At 34.2% G+C, this 23,715-nt stretch overlaps 2 protein-coding genes across 2 annotated transcripts in view; both read right to left on the bottom strand.

Annotated features, from left to right (window-relative positions):
- Window positions 1–11,233, bottom strand: part of wwk (anoctamin 8 white walker) — a 56,817-nt gene extending 45,584 nt beyond the window's left edge. The window contains exons 1-3 of the mRNA XM_089646599.1: window positions 10,769–11,233; window positions 9,150–9,266; window positions 6,207–6,336 (exon numbers count right to left, since the gene is read on the bottom strand). Of these exons, the coding sequence (XP_089502725.1) occupies window positions 6,207–6,336; window positions 9,150–9,266; window positions 10,769–10,895 (374 nt within the window). The 5' untranslated portion in view covers window positions 10,896–11,233. The remainder of the gene's footprint in view (window positions 1–6,206; window positions 6,337–9,149; window positions 9,267–10,768) is intronic.
- Window positions 11,234–18,223: 6,990 nt separating this feature from the next.
- The window catches only part of LOC149412119 (odorant receptor 4-like), a 36,030-nt gene continuing 30,538 nt past the window's right edge, over window positions 18,224–23,715 (bottom strand). Inside the window, exons 7-8 of the mRNA XM_089646516.1 lie at window positions 18,807–18,959; window positions 18,224–18,397 (exon numbers count right to left, since the gene is read on the bottom strand). Of these exons, the coding sequence (XP_089502642.1) occupies window positions 18,329–18,397; window positions 18,807–18,959 (222 nt within the window). The 3' untranslated portion in view covers window positions 18,224–18,328. The remainder of the gene's footprint in view (window positions 18,398–18,806; window positions 18,960–23,715) is intronic.

Genomic DNA, 23,715 nt, shown 5'->3' with positions numbered 1-23,715 from the left:
TGCATGCAGAGCAAAAATTAGTAAGAGCCAAAACCTTAACAATGAAATTGAAGAGCTTAACACTTTTCAAGAAGACATAAGTGAAGTTGAAAATGTTTTAAACAAAGAAATTTTTTTACAAGAAATCAACACTTCTTTAACTGACATTGGAGAATCTCCATTTAAACTACATGCAATACCATCCCACAGTAAGTCTAGTTACGCTAAACGGAAGTTAGATTCTGCTTGTTCAACCTTAAAGAAAAAAGTAAGTAAAGTTTTAGAAAAAGAATTTTCCCCAGTAAAATGTGATGCAAAAATACCAAGATGTATTCAAGAAAAAGCTAATGACATGGACAGGCTTGTTGAGTTGGTTAAAAAAAAATTGGAAACACAAGTTACACGCCGTGAGAGAATTCAGCTTCTAACTCTCGCTCCAACTTCGTGGAGTAGAAAAAAGGTTGCAGAAGAATTCAGTGTTGGTGAATACTCAGTTCGTAAAGCACGAGAGCTACTAAATGAAAATGGTATCATTGCTTTACCTGATCCAAAAAAAGGAAAACCATTAGACCAAGGAACAGTTACTTTGGTTAAAAATTTCTACCAAAACGATGAATTTTCTCGTGTTATGCCAGGGAAAAAAGATAAAGTTAGCATAACCAAAAATGTTTATGAACAACAAAAGACTATTGCTTTGTAACCTGAATGAACTTTATGCTACCTTCAAGTTTGAATACCCTGCTTCAAAAATTGGGATTTCGAAATTTTGTTGGTTGCGTCCCAAATGGTGTGTGCCAGTAGGTTCTCCAGGCTCTCATTCTGTCTGCGTTTGTGCAATTCATCAAAATGTAGTGTTGCTTCTTAATGCTTGTGACAGTGAAGAAACGTACAATGATTTAATGGACTACTTAGTGTGCTCAAAGAACAATAGAGACTGTATGCTTCGACATTGCGATAAGTGTTCAACATCTAGTGAAAATCTTAAGAAACATTTGTTAGAAAAATTTGAAGAATGGGACCAAGAAGATGAAATTACATACAGTGCATGGGTAACTACTGATAGAACACGGCAGGTTTCAGTTACAGTTCCCTTTCATGAATATGTAGAACATCTTGTGAAGAGTCTTGTAAAACTTCTTCCTCATTCTTTTATAACAAAGTCTCAATCAAAATATCTCAAAGAGTCCCTAAAAGCACAGCTTCAGATAAATGAAGCTGTTGTGTTATTAGACTTCAGTGAAAACTTCTCCTATGTTATCCAGAATGAAGTCCAGGGTTACCACTGGACGCAAGACAGTTGTTCACTCCACCCAGTGGTAATTTACACTTGTGAAGAGCCTGGCAAAGATCTCACAGTGTCAAGCTTGTGTGTAATTTCAGATGACTTGGAACATGATGTAAGTTTCGTTTACGAAACTCAAAAAATTGTTGCTCAATTTTTAAATCAAAAATTTCCCCAAATTCAAAGTGTTCATTATTTTACTGATGGTTGCGCAGCGCAATATAAAAACTGCAAAAACTTTTTAAATCTGTGTCACCATCAAAAAGACTTCAACTTGAAAGCATGTTGGTCGTTTTTTGCTACGAGTCATGGGAAATCTCCCTGTGATGGAATAGGTGGAACAGTAAAACGTCTTCTAACTAGAGAAAGTTTGCAACTTGGCCCTGGCAACACTATCACAACTGTAGACAAAACTTTTAAGTTTTGTCAGTCGAGAGTAGAAAATATATATTTTTACTTGCTGAGAAAAGAAAGCTTATTCACTTGCAGGCAACAATTACAGCAGCGTTTTTCACAAGCTAAAACAATACCAGGCACTCGAGGTTTCCACTGCTTTGTTCCTCTGTCTGAAAATGAAGTTGGCACAAAAAGGATAAGTTCAGATTCAGATTATGCTTTGATTTTTAACTTCAGTGGGGAACGAAATCGCTCTGAGCAACTAAGTATGGTACAAATTTGTACAAACTCTTATGTAGCTTGCGTATATGACAACCATTGGTTTTTTGGACTTGTGGTTTCCAAAGATGAAGACGAGTGTGATGTATCAATCAAGTTTATGCATCCTTTTGGCCCAGCTCCATCCTTTTACTGGCCACATCAAAAAGAAGATATTTGTTTTGTTCCACTACAAAATATTTTTAATATCGTTGACCCTCCCACAACAAAAGGTTCAGGAAGAGCTTACTACTTTCTTGAAAAAGACGTTCATCATGCTGATCAAAAGTTCAACCATCTTATGGGTCAGATCAAGAATAAAAGTAAAAAATGAACTTGAACATTTATTTGTAAACAATATTATTGTAATGTACTTTCATTTAACCTAATCCTACATTGCCTGTTTTATTTTTATTGTATTTGTTTTTTAAAGAGTTAACTTTGTATTGAAAAGAGTTAAAAAGTTGATCTTGTTATAAAATATTGCTATGGTGTATGCATTCAGGGTAAGGAACAAGGTACATTATTTTGTTGGTGCCTTAAGCTTACATTGCAAGCTTACCAGCATGTTGTAAAGGACCGAATAAGTTTGACTTTTTTTATTTGCAAATACAGTATCTAGATTTTAAAAAACTTGGAACAATTCTGTATGATTAAGATTTCTCATTTTAAAAACGTTTCTACACTGTGAAGCACACAAAATACCAGGAGTTTTATTTTTTTAGTTTGTACTATGTTTATTGTAGATAAGAATAAAAAAAAAATTACAAAAAGTTTTAAAAAAGTTTAAAATGGATTTTATTTATTGAAGCAAGTAAAATGCCATGAATTTTATTTTTGTATGTGATTCTATGCTATTTGTAGATATGAATAAAAAAAAATTACTTCATTAACACTGTACCTTCCCGAGATATTGCTTTTTTGTAAAGTACCTTTTCCGTCCCAAAAATTACTTAAAAAATTACTTTTGGTAATTTTTTAAAGTCAAGTAGATAAATGTAAAGGGTTTATTTATTTTTTTCTGCAATCAGCATAGTTTTCTTGATAATATTGAAAATTTTCATTGCATTTGCACTATAAATGACAAAGATACAATTTTTTTTCATTGAAGGTACAAGCTCTTCCGGAGTGCTCGGAATATGTAAAAACGCTTATTTTGCCCAAACTTCAACTGCCCATAAAAAAAAAACGAGTTGAGGTAGGAAGGTAAAATTTGGTATATTTTCTTATCTATATGGAAGGATTAAAAATTTAAAGTTTCATCAAAATCTGAGATGGTGGGTGACATGGCCTGGATGATTTGGTGCGGATCTCTTGTTTTTAATAATTATGTATGTATGTACTGTACACATAAGGAAGAAATCTCATTTGAAATTACTTATCCTATTTACACTTTTATATGCCCTAATAATAAGGTTACAATATTTTCCACAAGGGTTAGTAATAAGCAAATAATATCTTACGGTACTATTGGTTTACAATTGAATAAATAGACAAATGGACTTGGATAATTGGATAAGTGATGTTGGTAAAGTTGCTGAATTCCAAAATTAATATGCAAAAATTTTAAAAATAATGCTTGATTTTAACTTAATTACTACACTAAACAACTATTTATGTCTGGGAAGTTCCCAAAAATATGCACAAAACGAGGTAGGAAGGTAAAATTTTGTATATTTTCTTATCTATATGGAAGGATTAAAAATTTAAAGTTTCATCAAAATCTGAGATGGTGGGTGACAAATCCAAAATTTTCTGGATGATTTGGTGCGGATTGACCCAAGAGCGATTATTACTGATGATATTGGAATTGCAACAGTCACCTGTTAATCGTGCTAACTCTTCAGGCGAATCTGTTCGCTTTTGGAAACAAACAGCTAGTATACGTAGAGTCAATTTGTTTGAAGAACTCATGTGGTCTCATAAAAATCATTGTCTCCCTTACTGTCATAGTTAGAAATATGAACTAAACGGTGTTAAAAAGAGAAAACACCAAGTTTTATATTCAAATATAGCAGTTAATCACAAAATAATTAAAATGTACACTTCTATCAAACCAAAGGTTCTGACCGCAATTTTAGAAAAATTTATGTAATTTTGTGAAGTTTGAATTAATTATTTGTGTATGAAATGACAAAAAGTAAGTAAAAAGCAATAAAAGTTATAATGTTTAGAAAACATTTGTAAATTTAATAATGCTTTTTTTTTTGTTTGCACACTTTTAGTTCAGTGTTTAGACGAAAAAATGTAAGGCGAGCCGTTTTTATGGACAGGTTGATTCCGAAAATTTGAACAATTCATCAAATTTCAAAGTTCATTTTCGGGTTCTGTGAAAGTTCTATTTGAGTTCTGTTATTATATCATTATAGGCTAGTTGGTAGACAGAACTGAAATAATAACAGAACTTCAAATAATCTTTTATAGAACTTAATAATTAACTTTGAAATCTGAAGAATTGTTTAAATTCTCCGAAACAAACCATCCTTAAACTTTTTTATTTTTGTATTCAAAATTGTAATATTTCTAAAATTATATGAAAATTTCTGATTTAATAAAATTTGAAAGTATATTCACCTTTAAAAAATAGTTTTTAGCATTCAGATATGTTCAGAAATATCTAATTTATTTGCATTTTATTAGAAGCGGAAATACACGCAAATTCTTCAACCTTTCGACAGCTTCTTTAAGAAATATAACGGTCAATATGTCAGAGGCCTGAAGGGCTGAGCGCCCACTCTTGTCACACTTAAGTATGAAGACCTACATAAATAAAAATAAATATTGAATAATCACTTATAAAATATGACATTAGTGAATAGTATTAGAATGTTTTCCAGAAGAAAAATAATAATAAATAATATTTAGCCATAAGATATTGGGCAAAATAATATCAAGGTGAAACAAATTTAAAACTCAAAACAGAAAAGATTTGGAAAAGATTAGGAAAAAAAAAAACTACAGAGCAAAAAGTCCTTGTAGAGCAAAGCCATGGCAAAGATTAGGTCCTGGGTTCAAATTGTAAGTTTCGCTGATGATACGATTCTCCTCTTCAAATCAAGCAATTGGAATGATGTATACATAAAAGCTAACAGGGGCATAACTGTGGTTAAAGGATGGTTAAACAATAATACACTAACAATGAATGTGACCAAAACTAAATACATTGAATTTAGTATTAATCCTTCCTTAAGAAACCCAGAAAATCAAATTAAAATATGTGCTTGCAACCTGACAAATACGATAATATGTGATTGCCCTTATTTAGAACAGGTAACTAAAATTAAATACTTAGGTATTATTTTTGACAGCAATTTGAAGTGGAAACAACATATAACCACTACAGCAAACAAACTTAGAAAATTCATTTACTTTTTTAGACAAACTCGCAACTTTCTCAACCTAAGCCATCTCAAAACAATCTACTATGCACTTTGTCAATCTTTAATAGAGTATGGTATCATAGCATGGGGAGGAGCAAACGCTACCGCCATTGATCCAATATCTAAAGCTCAGAAACTTATAATAAAGATTATCCTCAAACTACCAATCACAAGCAGTTCGGATGAAATCTTTAGGAAAATCTGTGTTATGGACATAAGGCAACTTTATGCCAAAAACATATTAACATACCTCTTCAAACACAAAACTACTTTTGACAATATCCAAACTGCTCGTGATACTAGAACCAAAGGACATAATTTCTTACAAATCCCTTTCGCTAAAACAACTTTTGGCCAGAGAAATTTTAGATATTTTGCAACAAGGCTATATAATGCTCTCACACTAGCCATTAGACTGAACGAATTTTTTTAAAAATATAAAACAGACAAGTCTTGGATCATCAGCCAAGACAGATCCAAGATCAAAAATTTTATAAAAATCCCTTCATAAGTATGTACTCCAACTAGATGCTGATTAACAAATTAATCATTTATTATTATTATTTATTATTTTTTATCTTTTTCACAATGTCATTTGATGTAATGAAATATTTTATGTATCAAAAAATATGTAAACATTAATTTACGTATCAAATACGTCTGTCTCGACACAGGTTTATCCTAGTGAGACAGACATCGAAAAAAAAAAACCTGTAAAAAAACTTTATATTGATAATAAAAAAAAATTAAATAAAATAAAATTCCTAAATGCTACCGAATCTTTTTTCTGTTTCACATTTTTCGTTTGAGAGTTGTTAATATTATCTTCAATGATAAAATATTACAATTTGAGGTTTTACTCAATAGGTTATTACAGTATAAAAATATTGAAAAATTACCTAGGTACTTACACTTGGAAACTTGCTGTAAGATAGAAGGCAGTGGACTGCGTAGAAGGATGGTGACGTACGCACACGGTGAGGCGTGGAGAAGCAGAGCGAAGTTTGCGGAGCAGCCATAGCAGCGTGGAATCCAACGCACCTACAATATTATAAACACTGTAACGAAATGTATGCAATGAGTATGCACTCTCTAGTCATACATAATCAATATATATATAAAAGTAAGTGTATAAGTATGTGTACCGCTAAAACTCGAAATAGTCCCGGTACGATCAATGGAGTTATATGGTGTGGTAGCACTCTTTTGAAGGGTGTGCTTTTGAAGATATAAGGGCTGGATGTTTCGCCCTCTAGAAATTTCTAGAACAGTCCAGAAAATTCTAGAGTATTCGAGAGCATTCCACAATATTCCAGAACCTTTTGGAATGTTCGGGAATAGTCTGAAACGTTCAGGAATAGTCTGGAACGTTCGGGAATATCCCAGATCATAATGAACTAAAAACAGGATTACAGGCCGTTTCCTGATAAACTTTTAGTAAATTCGCAATTGTGACAACACATTGGTATCCCTAAATAGTATAAAATAAAGTAACTATCCGCGTCTGTCTGAAGGTTTACACTATCATTTAGAGAATTTCTTCCGGAAGGTTTATATATATATATATATGTACACGTCAGCTAGTATGTAATATATGTTCCATCAGATGTGAATATGGCGTATTTCTGAATGGTACTAACCTAAAGCAAAGGAGTTGGGTTTGACAAGAGGATTATTGATGAAAAAAACAGTTTGGGAGGGAATTTCGGTTGGGAATAAAGAAGGATTAGAAAGAGATTGGAGGTTAGAATACACAAGCAATAATAATAACATAAAACTTGTATAGCGAAGTTTTGTGCTATTTCACATAAAGTACAACACGAGACAATCAATAGAAAAATGGTAGGAGAAAAGGGAAAAACACTAACAGTTGATTAGTGAAAGCCAAATACGTTTCGTAGTTTATGCTCTTATGCGCCAACATATGTATAACTAGCTTTCCTCGGGAAACTACTTATGGTAGATTATATACTATCTTTAGAAATATATAAGCACATTATCTAGTATTTATTTATTTATTTATTACACGCCCTAGTGTGCTTTTCTTTAAAAAAAAATACAAGCATTTTGTATCAGAGTAAACACTTAAAAATTAATACAATAAAGAAGAATGTAAACATAATGGCAAAAATGAATCCTCACGCATATAATTGAATTTAAAAGATTCAACAAAATAAAATAGTAGAAGCGGAGAAGTTATATGGGTACATAGGTCTATTTGTGTCTAGAAGAATAAAAGTGATAGAATATACAACGTTTATACTGATTAGTTTTCAAATGAAATATGTCACCCAGATCAGAATATTTATTTCCGAGATTGTGAAGTCTCGGAATCGGAGAATTTTGGTAAGCTAGTGTCCTGGTGTTATTGAAGTAAAAAGGTAAGAAATGTCGGCATGATTTTTTGGGAACATGGATATTGATACATTGAATTAATTCGGGACAGTCAATTTTAAAATGTAGTAACAGTATTAAATCTGTGCTTATTCTTCTTTCTGAAAGTTTCAATAGAGACATTTTATCCAAGAGGTAATTGTAATTTATGTTTTGTATAGGAATATGCAATTTATAATTTAAAAACCTTAGAAACTTCCGTTGAATCTTTTCAATGTTATCTGAATGAATATTGAAAAATGGAGACCATAACGTAGAGTTATACTCAAGTTGGCATCTGACAAGGGTTTTATATAACATAATAAATGTTCCTAAATTATTAAAATCTTTTGCAGCTCTCAAAACAAAGCCTAGAGTCTTTAGGGCCTTGTTGATAATATTATTAATATGACATACAAAGATGAGTTTACTGTCGAACATAATGCCATTATCATTAACAAGTTATTACGAAAATAGAATCAGCTGGCGCACCGCGATATATTAGTGCCGGCACACAAAGAGTTGAAGACGTTTCGTAGAATTAACTCATTGGACAGCATTATCATAATTATGCGTCTAACTTTAAAATTAATTCCTCAACTGTGTCATATTTTAGAGTATATGAATAACTCAAATTAACTACATTGGCTTCCCCCCCTTGATGGAAACGACGTTTATTTATTTAAGGAGAAAACACAAATACAGACTGTAATTAAAAGATAATTTTATAAAACAATAACTTTTAAATAGAATTCGCCTGTGAGAATAGTAACCGTTTGTGTGTTTAATGGAAAATATAAACAGATTTTCAGCTTTATAGTCATTGATATATCATCTAACTCATAGGAGCCGACAAGAAACTTCTATAAATAAGAAGATATTTCCGTTAAAACCAACACATGAACAATACCATACTTGATAAAGTAAAAGAAACTTCCATAAATAAGAAGATATTTCTGTTAAAGCCAACATGTGTACAATACCATACTTGATAAAGTAAAAGAAACTTCTGTAAAACAGAAAATATTTCCATTAAAGCCAACATGTGTACAATACCATACTTGATAAAGTGACATTTTTGTCTTTACCTAACTAGTAGAGGTAATACTAATAGAGGAATTACTAGTAGAGGTAATATCCGAAGGCAAAAATAACGTACAAGGTCAACACTGCAATCGCCTGGCTTTGTAATGTGCTTGGGCACGAATTTTTAACACTGCAAATGCAGGGGTAATTTATCAGACAGATTAGTGGCTGAGTTGACAAACGTGTTAGGTTACCATCCAAGCGCTGCGGGTTCAAATACTTAGCTGGAGGAGCCCCCCATCATTGAACAAGGAATATTTTCTGCTTTTAATGATGGTAGAGGGAGTTTCTCAAATATTGTCGGGTTATTCGTAATCCAGGAATGCCGGTATTTCTTATACGGTAAAGGGGTTGGTTATTTTAAAGTATGAAAAAATTATAATATGTAAACATACCTTTAGGAAATGTCATGACAACATCACACTGGCGCGTGGCTACAGACTGAAGCCATAGACGGCGCGGCGTTAAAAGATGACCTCCTATTGGTAGCTTTCTTCTCAGCAATCTTCCGGCTAAAACATTATACAGGTGTTAATATAATAAGTGCGTGACCGATCGGATTGGGAGAGGCTGGTTGAGGGAAACCATTTGACCTCTCCAGCAGGACTGCATTCATACGTCTGTCATTCCTGGACACACTGATCCCCAGATTCCTCTACCCACCCCTCATACCTTTTTCCTTCCCAGAACTCATTCTCCTTCCTTTCCTTATAAAGGCCCTCCACACAGCATCCCCAAAGATGACATAGGCCATGAAGGAACTTATTTTCCTTAGGGCCTCCTGAGTAGGTCTAATGTAAAAAAATAAATTATTTCAAGAATTATAACTGTTGGATAATTAACACAACATAGCGGCGATTTAGGTTGATTTGAAGATAATTATCACAATAAAGTTTAATAGGACCAAGCTGGAAATGTAGTATGATTCACATCAGATCGATCATAACGGTATTTATATGAAAGAATTAGCGTCATCCACATTAAATCACTCACAATACGAAGTCACCATGAAAGTTAAATCCCTATCAGAAATGCATGAACAAATTTTTAATAATATCAACATCATGTCACTTAACCTATAATAAACTTTATTTTAAAATATTTTTTTTATTTAAAAAACATGCATCCGAAAAATAGTACCTACCCAATTTGCATAGGATAGGTACTATTTTGGTAATAATGTTTGTTCTAGCCACTTGTATAGTGTCAGGAATACCAATATAAGAAAATGTCATCAACAGAAATTATTTTAAATGGCTGTCATTTCATATAACGAAAGCGAATGTTCATTTAACGTAATTAAAAATTAGAATGCTAAAATCAAAATTTTTTTTATGCAGTTAGTTTCCTTTTATAGTAATTAAGGTGTATCAAAAGGCTTTATTTCTGAAAAATTCGTAGTGTTATTATATTTATTCGTATTAAAGTAACCTGCAAGTATATTTACAATCAATTAATATACTGATAATTAAATTTTGTTATTTTGAAGCGAAGGTGGAAAGCAAACATGGAAGCACTTAGCGAGGTGTCGTTATCACGACAATAAGGAACGGAAGGAATCGGTTCCAAGTAGCAGCTCGGTCAGTCGTGGTGCAGGAGACATAACGCCAAACATCACATCGGCTATTGGCGGATGAGCCGCTAAAAGAAAGTACTCTATTGTAAGGTCACTGCTGTGTTCACTTCGTACATCAGCTCCCGCCGTGGAGTAAATGTAATAATGTTAAAATTACCCACTTTGATCCTAAATATCATGCTTATTACCAATTGTTACCAGTTGGTACTGTTTTAAGCAATTTCCCAAAACTTATTTATTATGTTATGCAATATTTGTATAAAGAGCTGAGATCTCGATCTTCACCATTTCATCAAACATAATGCGAACAAAAAAATTTTACAAAAGAGGACTGTTTAATGAAATATCTAAGAAATAATTCAATTAACACATTCAATAATATTATGATGTCAATCATTGAAATGTCAATTGAAAAGGTGTATAAGTAATGTTATTTACCACTGTCAATGGTGTCCTTGGCGACGTTTGCTATCATCTTCCTCCTGCGGAGACCGATCTCCGAAGGATTCTCGGCTATATCGTGATTAGAATCTACAGGCGAGTCCCCAGAGCTTGATCCATCCATTTTAAATCGAGTAAATTATAAACGGATTTGGCGATTAATAAACCCAGGAGTTAAACAGATTGGACGAAGAGGAAAGGTATAAAAGTATGAAGTAATTGTGGGTTACATGGTATTACGTAGTGCACCGCTTGTTTGAAAACATGACATCACTTCGGTGCACGACGTCGCATTTCAAGAAGGAAATTGCGAATTAACTATGAATTTACACAATTAACAGGATTAAAGAGCGTGTCATTTGTCGTTAAACATTTTAATTGATTTTCTCCTTGAATAAAGCACCCAAAACCGTGAAAATTGCGCTAATTACCGCCTATATATCAAACGTCAAAAAAATTGATTTTTAGTCCAATACAAAAAATTTGACATTTCGCCAACTCAGGTGTTGCCAGAAACATATCCGATTTTCCCAAATAGTACGGAAAGTGTTAAAAAATATATTTTACCTATAAATATGACAACCGAAAGTGCTTGCAGTAAGCGTGCTGATAGACTGCTGGTTATTTCATCGAGGTGACACATTTTACCGGCTACCGGGAGGTGTTTGCCATAGTTCTTATCAGGGCCGGCCCTAAGTGAAACGGCTCCTGGTGCGAGTAAGATTTTGGCTGCCCTTGTCAAAACCATTAGACGCCTAGGGGGCCTACTCTGTATCTTTCGAAACTTTCCTGACGCCGCTTTAGCCACGTCACAAACCCATAATAACCCATCCCTTACGGTATTCAAACATTCGTCTTTCTCCGGTGTTATACACTTTGGTAAATATTTATATATTGTAATTACTTAATGCAATACATAAATGTATTGCGGAGGAGTACCTAAAATTTGAACTCTGTGTTTAGTATATTTAGAGAAATATTTTATTAATTAGAGACGATTTTCACTCAGTTGACAGCACCGGCAAGGAAAGGTTAAACCCCGCACTTACTGGTTGGTTAACCCGAAAGATACAGAGTAGGTCTCTAGGTGACGCCTATGATTTGTACTTTACTTTTTGTAGTTCCATTTTTATGAAAAATAATCCCAGGGGCGAAGTGTTAGATATTACACTGACTGTAATGTCAGACTGCTCCAGCTGCGCCCACATAGGGCCGGCCCTGGTTTTTATCATGCTTTCACGGTTACTGTACTAGTCTGTTGTGCGTTCGCGCCCAAAATCTAACACATTATTTTTATGAATATTGAATTTAGTTTCAAACGGAATAAATAAATTTAAAAAAAAACTCATTAGAATATCGATCCCCGAATAGAGAAGAGATTCAAATAAATTAATGGAAGATTCAAAAGAAATCCTATTAAATTGTCTACAAATCGATATAATTATTTTTTCACCTTGGAACTGAATATTATTAACAATATTTTTTTCATATTAACTTGCGCGTACCTACGCGTGATACACGACTGACTGCTATGTATAATAATAAATAATAATATTTGGATGATTTTTATAGCGCCGTTTTTGTGCAAAATCACCTCATGTGTTGATGTTCTGTATGTAAAGTGTGCTAATAATTATTTCAGTAATTCGCCAATCCAAAGACAGGTAACAAATTTAGTTCAATCGTTGTTTACAGCCACCACTTAGTGTCCAAACTATAATTAATTTGTAACACATCTCTATTTTTTTTCTTTACACATTTTATCTTTGCAATCATTTTTTTATGTTCTGTTAAACAATCAATCGGGCGTAAAAAGGATTTGTTAATTACAAATGTACTTTACAACAAACTGTTCAAGTTTATTTTTATAATTGTTAAAAAGCTTACTTTAACTACTGTTCTGTCACGCCGATTTGCTTTTGACAGGCCGTGTGCTGACGAATAGTATGGTCAGAGTTTGAACTGTACAGTTTGAATTCACACACGTCAACTATAATCACGGAGTGCCGTGAGCCGTACAATCGCATCGAAACGTTCGTCTTGTCAAAACCAATTTGTGTACTCTGGCCGGTTATTTATCGGAATAATCCCTTAAACGTATTTTATCGCAACTATCGCAATCCAATTCAACATAACGAGTGCTACCGTACAACGATCACCGTTCAAGTGCTGACAGATGATTCTCGAGGTGCAGATTTCGTTCGCCACCCGGTAAGCTGACTATGAATTAACCTTACAAATTGTGTTATCGAATTCGCCTGTCATAAGCCATAGGCTTTATCCATGCTTAATCTGTGTGGAATAGCCCTTCAAAATACGGCTATCCCAACCCTTGTTCGTTCCTCGAACAACTACGTTATAATTAGTGGCGGGTCTTGTATGGAGGTCATTTGGTCATTGACCTCTCAAAAATATGCTACAATATTATTAAATTTAAAAAATGGATTTATCAAACTACCCGATAATTAATTTAGCTTAAAACATTTATGCGGATTCATATAGTAATAGCGGGTTCCAGTGTCATCTAGAGTCCAAATGAAAAGCCATTGCATATACCATCTTTAGGTCCCTTTAAATATTGTCCCCCATGTATATTATTTCTTTCTCTTTACCATACAGACTAAAGAGGTAAAAATACCATGTCTAACGTATGCTTAGTATCATAAGAAATTTATTTTGAAGGGGGTTTCGGTCATGACCGCGGTGAGATAGATAATCTGCGACCTAAGATTATTAAAGTATTGGAGGGAGATAACAAAAATGTCAATCAAAAGTTTTTTTGTGTGATAAACAATAGCGATCCATTGATCTCAATGTAGCCATGTGGGTGATTTATTTATGGTAGCCATTTTGAATATTAGTTCGCCAAATTATGTTTATTATTTGCATGTATTAATTTGAAATATCAAATTATGTGGATATCGTATTGAAATAAATGTCAAACAATTCATTGAATCATGACACATATTTTTAAGTGAGGTATCAATTAGTTTATGTTACAGGATTTTATAGTCTTACAACGCCATAGCAATATGTATTTACATTTCTCATTATTTTTTTTCGATTATCCTTCCACTTCTGGACTAACTCGTTTGTACAACTTTCACATATCTTTCATACTTTTTCATGTGCATCTTTTATCACTGTATTAATTTGTAAAACACACAATGGCGTAATAAAGGTTTGGTAAATAAAAACATGGTGACTATATACAAACGGTTATTGTTTATTTTTATAAATATCAACAAGGTTAATACACATTTCTCTGTAAGTACTTTCATAGTACCTTAAGTACTTATTGTGTACTTTTATTAATATATTCAATTTTCGAATTCTTTTGTACAACAGAACGCTCGATGATAACTTGTATTGTGCCTGCTTATATCGTTTATACTCAGTTTATTATATTATTTATTTATTTTATTTATATATAATTTGTACATTTATTTATAACAATTACAGGTAATAAAGCCTAAGACGTTATAATTGTACCATTTATGCAGTGTATATGCAATGCCAAAAATTTCGCAAATGCGCTATAGGACACAAAAAATAAATCTAATTTTTTTATCTACCGCATTCAAAAAGCACGTAGCTCTCCCCACAGGTGAGTTCATTAATAAATTAGTGCGGCTTGCTCTACTATATAGAAGATTGTGATGACGTCCTCGAGAGTGAGACTCTGGTACAAAAAAAATTAATTGGGCCAGTATTAGCCCGGAGTGAAAGAGGTCGAAAAAAATTTTTCTTCGAATTTCAAAAACCCTATATCATTTAATGTTGCTGTAGATAAATAGCTGTTGAAAAATATTTTTTATTTTTTTTTGACATATGATCTTCAGGTGGCGCAGAGGACCTGAAATTTTGAAAAAATGATCGATTCTAGAAATTTTTTAAAAAATTAAAACAAAATTATTATCATATTTAACTTTATTATTTGCATTAAAATATAAGGAACATTAAGAATATATATATTTTTTAATCATTTCAGCCTTCAGTCGTGTCATATGCGTATGGGGTAGCTCCCTGAATTCCAGAGGAAAAGTGTAATTTTGTTTCGAATTTTGGCATTTCTTTTCTCAATTTTATTCTTTCTCGAATATATCCATCGCGTGCTGCACTTCCGCAAACAGACAAGATAGCTTCAGTGACCAGCTTCACACCTCTCTCCACAGCCTGTGTGTGACAGGGAAAATTTTCAATCCGGATATTTATATCTTCGCTCATAATTTTTTCCAATAATTCACTGTCACCGTATTTTTTTGTGAATGGTGGCTCGAATATTTTTTCGTCTTCCAGTTTATCAAATCATAATAATCGTTGGCTTTGAAGTTTAGTTTTGGAGTCAAGAATGTCCTTACTTTTTTCTCCTTTGCATGTTGTCGGGTTTTAAGAATTCTTCTTACTGCTAATTCTTTTATATGCTGTCTTTCGTCTTGTAGCATCGCTAATAAAATATTTTAAGAATGAGCGAAGAAAGAGTTCCGCTCGATTATTCGAAAAACAATTGTTTTCAGCTCATATTTTAAATAGGAGCATCTTTTTATCATACTAAGGACATGTTTTGGACCATCTTTACATGAAGGTTTTGTTTTTATGGTGAACCATATTGGCGCATACACTTTTATCACAAACGTAGCAATCTCAACCAGACTATGAGTTGGAAACTTTGTTGCTACTCTCAATATTCTATTTGCACAGGTTAGCCAATGAGAGCGTGCCAGCTTTCCTGGTTTTTTATTAGCCAAATCAGTTTTTACGCTGCCTTGTGTTACAGCTTGACAAATTTCATACAGATATTTTTGATCATTGCTTAGAATTTTCGATATCGGGTAAGACTGTCGTAATTTTATCAAATTTTACCACAGGGAGGTCTTCACAGTGCTGTAACATCTTGCCAATGACTCCCTATTGGGACCTTAAGTACTCCCATCCAAAGTTTTAAAAATATGACGCAGTGGTAATTCGTTGGCATGCAACAAACATATAAACCAGTGTAATGGTCTATTTAAATGTTTTTCAATCAATGCGATTGCTCCATTCCTGAAGCCCGTGTTTACAGCCGTTCCATCGCATCCAATGGCTACAATGGTTGATAAATCTCAGAATTGCAAATTTAAAAATTCTACAATTGAATCCTTAATAGAATTAGCGGTTCCAGAAGGAGGCGCGACGTGGCCAATGTACTGAGAATCTGGCTCGGAGAGCAAAACAATACGTTCTTCAGTAATAGTTCTCCTGTGGTACTTGTTATCATGTTTTTCCTGCACAATGGTCTTGTCTTTCCGACCATCAAAATATAACCCACTTATTTTACCGTCAGAACTCCCGAAGCTCGAAATCTGCCTTCTTTGCAACTCTTCTCGAACTTTTCGGCGCTCGCGTCCTAATTTACTTCTATCTATTACTTTTGAGAAATCTTGTTTAGAAATAAAACCAATATCTTGAAGAACTGCACTGGCGATGGTTGAGGCTGATCTGTCGGAGACACCAGTCCTGTCACAGGCAGTGGCAAGATTTTTTAATCGATGCCTCATCTGATTTGTTTGTGATTTCGATGTGTATGGCGTGGTGTATGCCGGAAAAAGTGTATAAAAGTCTGGATCTTGATTGCTGTCTGATAATCTTACACTATCATCCGAGGTCTCTGAAGTCTCTGGTGAGGGGCTCAGAGGTTTTTCAACAGTCTGTTTTTGAAGTAATTTATTTTACCTCATCAGTCGTAATTGCCTACGCTCCAAAGCCTCGGTTGCCACTATATCTTTTGAGCCGATATACATTTTGCGGCTACTTCTCTGATCTTGCAGGAATTCTAGCTCCTTCTTGGGTATTTTCACTAAACATTTACAAAAATCGACACAAATGCACTTGCAAACAGCAATATCAAAGAGTTTTTTTGTTGCATCTTCATAAAATTCAGTTTTCTTTTTAGGTACTCGACATTTTTTTAAGCATTTGTACTTGTGATAATACCGGGTTAGTTAAGTTACAATTTGATGTTCAGTTACAATAGGAATAGACGCTCTATTCCACAACGTAATTAGATCAATTGCAATTATTTCACATATATCTTTCACAGAAGGATCTTTTCCATTTGATAACCACTGCAAGTCATTTCTAATCCACAAATAATACTTTATTCCATCCGAATAAGTTGGCAACACATTGTCTTTTAATTTTTCTGGGCCACCAAACATAGAACACATTGAATTTTTTCTTGTTTTAGGCATATTACAAAGAAATCACAATCAAGTTTTCGTAGCTGTTCCAACGAACGTGCACTCCGCGCTAATGTCCGTTAATTACTGATGGACTGCAGCTGTTGTTACGCAAAATAGTGTCAAAGGGTGGGGGGAAGAGGAGTTATTTAGATGGCTAAAACTAAAATACATTTTGTGACGTTTAAGCTGGATTAGATGATGTGCTTGTTTACTAACAAAATCTGAAAAAACACCATTTTTTGTAGAACTTTAGGGTCAGTGCGCCACCTGAAGATGAAGTTGGAATTTGATGATATTTTGTGTACTTTATGGGGTACTACCAAGGCACCCATTGGTAATATAGGAAACACGAAATTTGAAAAAAAGTTTTTTCACTCCGCCCTAGCCAGTATCTCATTATTAGATAAGTGACCGTTTATTAGTTGGAAAAAATATTTAAGCAAAGCAATACCTCTACGTGTCTCTAGGGAGTGGTAATTGGTCATGCCTAATATATAAATCGATGGGTAAAGCCAAGGGTAACGTCCATAGAGCCGCGAGAATAAAAACCTTAAAATTATTTTTATGTAGTATATAATTATTAATGTAGTATATAATTATTATTGTACTCCTGAACAACTTACCTATAACAATGTATACACGTAAAAGCCTTCAAGGCGTGAATAAAGAAATAAATGTGACTTCGATTTATTGAATATTTGGATAATTTTGGTTTTTATTCGTTTTCTGCTTTTCTTTCTCTTGAAAAGATTTTTGTTACTTTCTATATTCGTATGATAATTATTATTATCATCGTACGAATATAAGGCTTTCGTAATAATATGGCCAAGTGGGCTCTGAAAAAAAAAATAGATTTGTGTTTTTGTGTAGCTCTGTTTTTGTAAAAGATACCCTCCAGGGCAATGCGTTAGGACTCTTGTCTTGTGTTGGTATTATCGCCGCCTTGGTACCTTTGGCAATTCGGCACCCGGAACAGATTGCTCCAATAGCGCCCTCGTAGGGGTGGCCCTACGTGTTCTTCATATATTCTGAATGACTAAAATTTTGACAGGAAATTGGTATGCTATCAAGTGGGCTCTGAAAAAATAACTTTATTGCTTTTGCAGAAATCTTTTATTAACCACATTTATAATCGCCAACATAAATAAAGAAAATATATAAAGGTTTTATCCAATAGTCTATTTAAAATTTTATGTTTGTAGATCCGTTAATGAATATTTGCTGTGCAAGTTTTAACGAATCCAAATTATTTTTATTTTTACAAATTGCAAGCGTTAACCTAACGTGTAAAATATAGATATGTAATTCTTTTTTAAATTTACAATTAATAAATGCCCTATTCGATATTACTGTCGCCGTAAACATTGTGCAGCAAAGTAAAGTACGACCAGGAGGCTCGAAGAATCTGAAAGAAAGGCAGAATAATATTTGAAAATAAAAACATTGCACTTTGTTGTATTGCAAGCATGAGCACAGTTTTTTTTAGCATTTTCTAAACTTTTCAACATCATACCCGACTCAAGGAAATCGAAAAATTCGAATAATGTTCTATGTAATTAGTTAATGATTGGCTACTTAATTAAGGGTAAACAAAAAATAAATTCATAGTCAAACTACATATAATGTCGCTGTTTCTAAATTTATTTGATGTCAGCTACACTTAGTAATACGAACAAGGGTTGTCAACATGACTGTCCTAAAACGAGAATTGTTCCTAGTTGGACACTCAAAGTTCTCTAATTTCTGTTAATAAATTGTGAAATGTATGATAAGTAAGTAAAGGTTGAATAGTTTGTTAGTTAGTTGTTACTTACAGAAGCGAAAGTTTCAAAAGACGCGTTGGTGAAGCCCTTGGCAGAGATCTCAGCAGGTTTATCGGCCCTAATCTGCAGCATTATCACGGCGCTGCGCAGAGAGGGATTGTCTACCCAGCTGCAATCGTAGGCCGCTTCTCGGACTGCTACGCTCTGAAAATCATAGCCATAGGCACAATAAGTTGTTTTGTTGCCGTCTGCGACCGACCGTTTAAATGAGGCTTGGGCTCTCCAAGAAAAAATAAAGAATTTGCTAACCATCAATATTTTAAGCAAAGAAAAGCGGACATCCCTCATGAACTATGTCAGTGGCATTATGGATCACCTGGAGGCTACGGTGCAAGTATGTACTTCTTCACCGAAACCATTGGAAATGGTTTTCGAATCCATCAAATCGCTCTCCACTAACATTAACGAAATTAAGGCTAAACTGAAAAACAATATTACGTACGCGAATGTCACAGCCAGGCCGAGAACTACGCAACAGAGTCACGCTGTAGTAATTAGCTCAGATGACCCGGGAAAAAATTCTGATGACTTGGACCAGCTAATTAAGAAGCACATCGATGTTCGATCCCTTGGAATTGGTGTATCGGGTATGCGAAAAACAAATAACGACAAACTAATTTTTAAGATGGCCTCACTACAAGATAAAAATGATTTCAAAGCGGAGTTGAGCAAAGGACTCCATGGACAGATAACAGTGACGGACGGAAAGCAACTCGATCCGCTTATTATAATAAAAGGACTGATAAAAGGTGCCTCCGACGAAGACTTACTCAAGTCACTTCAAAATCAAAATAAAGGGTGTGAAATAGATTTCACACAAAATCTAAGAATCAAATATAAAAAAAACCATAGAAACAAACTTCTGTGTAACGTTGTCCTAGAAGCGTCCCCTACAAACTGGAAATCCTTGGTAAACGCTGGACGAATAAACGTCGGATACCAACGGCTTGTGGTCGAAGACCAATCACCGCTGATGCAATGCTATCAGTGCCTAGGTTTTGGTCACACCCAACGCTTCTGTACAGAGAAGCTAACTTGTTTTCACTGTGGCGAATGTCATAAATATGACATATGTCCCAACAAGGCGAAAGAACCAACATGTTCAAATTGCAGTGGAGGTACGAGAAACCACCGGGCAACAAATCCAGAGTGCCCACTCTGGAAGCTAATGGATGAGCGCTTCAGAGAAAGGGTAGACTACGTGGGCCACTGTTAAAGGCAACATAAAGGAAAAAAAATGTTTCAGTATACAAGAATACACTACTATAAATTCCTGTATGCGTATTATGTACATGAACGCTAGAAGCATCAGAAACAAAATAGACGAAATCGAAGAAACCCTCAAAAACATTACACAAACAGTACATATTCTCGTGATTACGGAAACCTGGCTGCGTAAAGGAGAGGAAACTTTTTTCAATATTGCTGACTATTCTGGAATCTTTGCTTCCCGCGAGATGGACCGAGGAGGAGGAGTCGCCATCTACATGCATAATACACTCAACAGTAAGAAGATCGAAAAATGCTGCAGCGAAAATACCTTTCTAGGAATTACAGTCACGTCAAAAAGTATTAAACCTCTAAATTTGTATGTTTTTTACCGTAGGCCGAACTCAAATATAACAGATTTCTTTGAATCTTTCGAAATAATATTAAACAATAACAAACAAGACACATTACTTTTTGGAGATTTCAATATCGATATCTCAAAAGACACTGATACTACACGAAGATATATTCACACCTTGAAATCATATAACTTTTATCTATGTAACACAATGTTTCCCACAAGGGTAACTAATAACACCAGCTCGTTGATAGATCACATCATTACAAATAGGACAAATGTTTCCGGCACAATTTCAAACATTGATGATCCCCTTAGTGACCACAATATACTTATATTGGATTATGAAAATTCCTTGAAAAACCTTCCCAATAACAGATCCGCAATAAACCTCACAAATGCTTACAAAATAAATTATCAAAAATTAAATACTTCACTTAAAACTTGCAAATTTGATCAATCGTCTGATGATGTAAACAAAAATTATAATAATTTCGCTGACTATCTCCAGAATGCTATAAATTCAAGCAAAACAAAAGTAAAAACAAATACAGGCGACAAAAGACTGAACAATGCTCCATGGTTTGATGCTGAACTTGATACACTTATTAAAAAACGAAATAGTATATTTAAACTTTGGAAACAAAATCAAGAAAGTATTCCTTTGACAATAGAAAAAAATAAAGCTCGTAATACTGTCACCAACTATAGAAGATACATTAAATCTAAATATTATACGAAATTGATTAATGAAAACATTAATAAGCCACAACGAACATGGAAAACAATCAATTCCATTCTATCAAATAGCTCGCGAAACCCGACAATAGCTTGTAAATCTCTAGTCATAAATGACAAAGAAGTAAAGGGACCAAAAGAGATTGCAACTGCATTTAACACATTTTTTCTCTCAGTTGGGGAAAGTTTAGCATCAGTCATAAAAACCTCAAAAACTGATGTAAATACGATCTACACGCAACCTCAAGCAAAACAATCTTTTAACATGATCAGGACAAATAAAAAGGAAATCTTACGGATCATATCTAACCTTAAGTCTAAAGCAGCAGCTGGTTCCGATGGTGTAACCTCTCTCCTTCTCAAAAACTGCAAGGGTGAACTGGTGGATGACCTCGTTTACTTAATAAATCTCTCTCTATCAAAGGGTATATTTCCAGATAAACTAAAAATTGCAAAAATTATTCCTGTATATAAAGATGAATGTAAAAAAAATGTCCAAAATTATCGTCCAATCTCTATACTTCCAGCTATCTCTAAAATTTTTGAATGTGTCATTAAAGAAAGACTATTGAAATATCTCGAACACAACAAAATTCTCACGTCAAAACAATATGGTTTCAGACGACGATCTAACACTAAATGTGCAGCCTTCGATTTTATATCAAATCTGCAGAAACATATAGATGACGGTGATTTTACGGCGGCAATATTTATTGATCTAAAGAAGGCGTTTGACACGGTGGATCAAGTATTGATCGAAAAACTGAAGCATTTGGGTATTGTTGGTACACCTCTGGAGCTTTGCCGATCTTATTTATCAAATCGCTTTTCGGCAGTAGAATTTGGAGGAGAAATGAGTGAATTAGGTAAAATAACATGCGGAGTACCACAGGGATCAATTATTGGACCGTTGCTATTCCTAATCTACGTGAATGACATAACAAAGTGGGGTATTAAAGGAACTATACAACTTTATGCTGACGATACGGTAATTTTTTACAATAAACTCAACCTAGCGGAGCTTGAAACGGAGATGAATGCTGATATTTGCCATCTCACAAACTGGTTGAGAATAAACAAACTAACTCTTAACGTAAAAAAAACCCATTATATACTTTTCGGTAACAAGAAAAATTTCAGCCTCGATATTAAAATTGGAGACAACTGCCTCGAAAAGAAAATGAACACAAAATATTTGGGTCTGATCGTAGATTCCCAACTCTCGTGGGATCTCCATATAAATCATATAAAAGAGAAAATTACCCCTATAACTGGTGTACTATATAGGCTTCAAGGATTACTACCCATTCCTTTACTAACTTCAGTATACTATGCCATGGTACATTCACACCTTTCCTATCTCTGCTTTATCTGGGGTTTTGCCTCAAAGAAATTGATAGCTGACCTGCAGGTGGTTCAAAACCGAGCTCTCAGAAATGTGTTTGAACTTCCATGGGACACTCATGTTAGGGACATCTATTCAGTTTCTGGTATCCTTCCAATTACAATCCTTCCTAAATATGAAATCACAAGCACCATCCTACAAATTACCCAAAAATCAACTCACACCAACATCAAGCCACTTTACAATCAAGACATCCACAACCACAATACTCGAAATAACAATAAAATCCGCATTCCTCAAACACACACTACAAAATATGGGTTAAAATCACTGAACTATATTGCCTATACACTATATAATTCGCTTCCAGATATGTACAAACACATCCACCATAATAAAAAATTGCAAAGCAATGCTTTAAAAGAATATTTTTTAACTACATTTAAAAATGAAAATATGTAACTGTGTTGTCATTTCTTGTTGTATCTTATCCATGTTTTTTTTTTCTTTCTGTACTTGTTTTCTATTGTTGTTTGTTCTACTTAATGTGTCATTATTTTAATTTTTAATTTTTATGCTGTATTGAATGTGAAACTTATATTTGATATCAAAATACCGTTGTAAAATTGTTCCTACTACCTCCTACATATGAATTGTAAGTTCCTGCTGTCCTAAAATGAGTTCTGTTACTCATCGGGATTGCTCTAGCAAGAAATAAACACAATAAAAAAAAATAAAAAAAAGTGTGGAAATAGCGTCAGACCTACCGTTGATCGACCGATACTGATCTAAATAATGTAAAATCCATTGAATATTGCAATACCATGATTCAAATCAGCGTTGCGTGCGCAGAACAACTGTGCCAGTTGCCATGGCCTTGGTAGTAATGCACACGTTGCGTACACGGGCCCAGTGTGTGCTTACCTTTAGTCCGGTTTCGGTATAAATTATGCGAAATATTGACCGTTTGCGCACAGAACGTTTGTCGTTTTGCGTTATTATTTGGGAGGTGGGCTTGGGTACCGCCGCCCCGGGAACCATTTATTAGATAACACCTCCAAGGACCAGGGTTTATCGGGTGGGGTGTGGTAAGGATGCACCTGCCCACCAGCTTCTTGGCGTGCCAGATCGGGAGAGGCTGGTTTGGGAAGACCCTTTGACCTCTCCAACTTGTCTCTCGGCCCATCGCCTTGCGCCGCAGTGGGAGGAATATATGCATATGTTTGTCACTCCCGGACACATCCCTAGAT

Source organism: Hesperophylax consimilis, chromosome 24 (assembly GCF_061612785.1).
Source record: "Hesperophylax consimilis isolate HC1 chromosome 24, BYU_Hcon_1.0, whole genome shotgun sequence".
NCBI classification, from domain to species: Eukaryota; Metazoa; Arthropoda; class Insecta; order Trichoptera; family Limnephilidae; genus Hesperophylax; species Hesperophylax consimilis.
The sequence above is the reverse complement of the archived record's forward strand: the minus strand, read 5'-3'. Positions and strand labels throughout refer to the sequence as shown.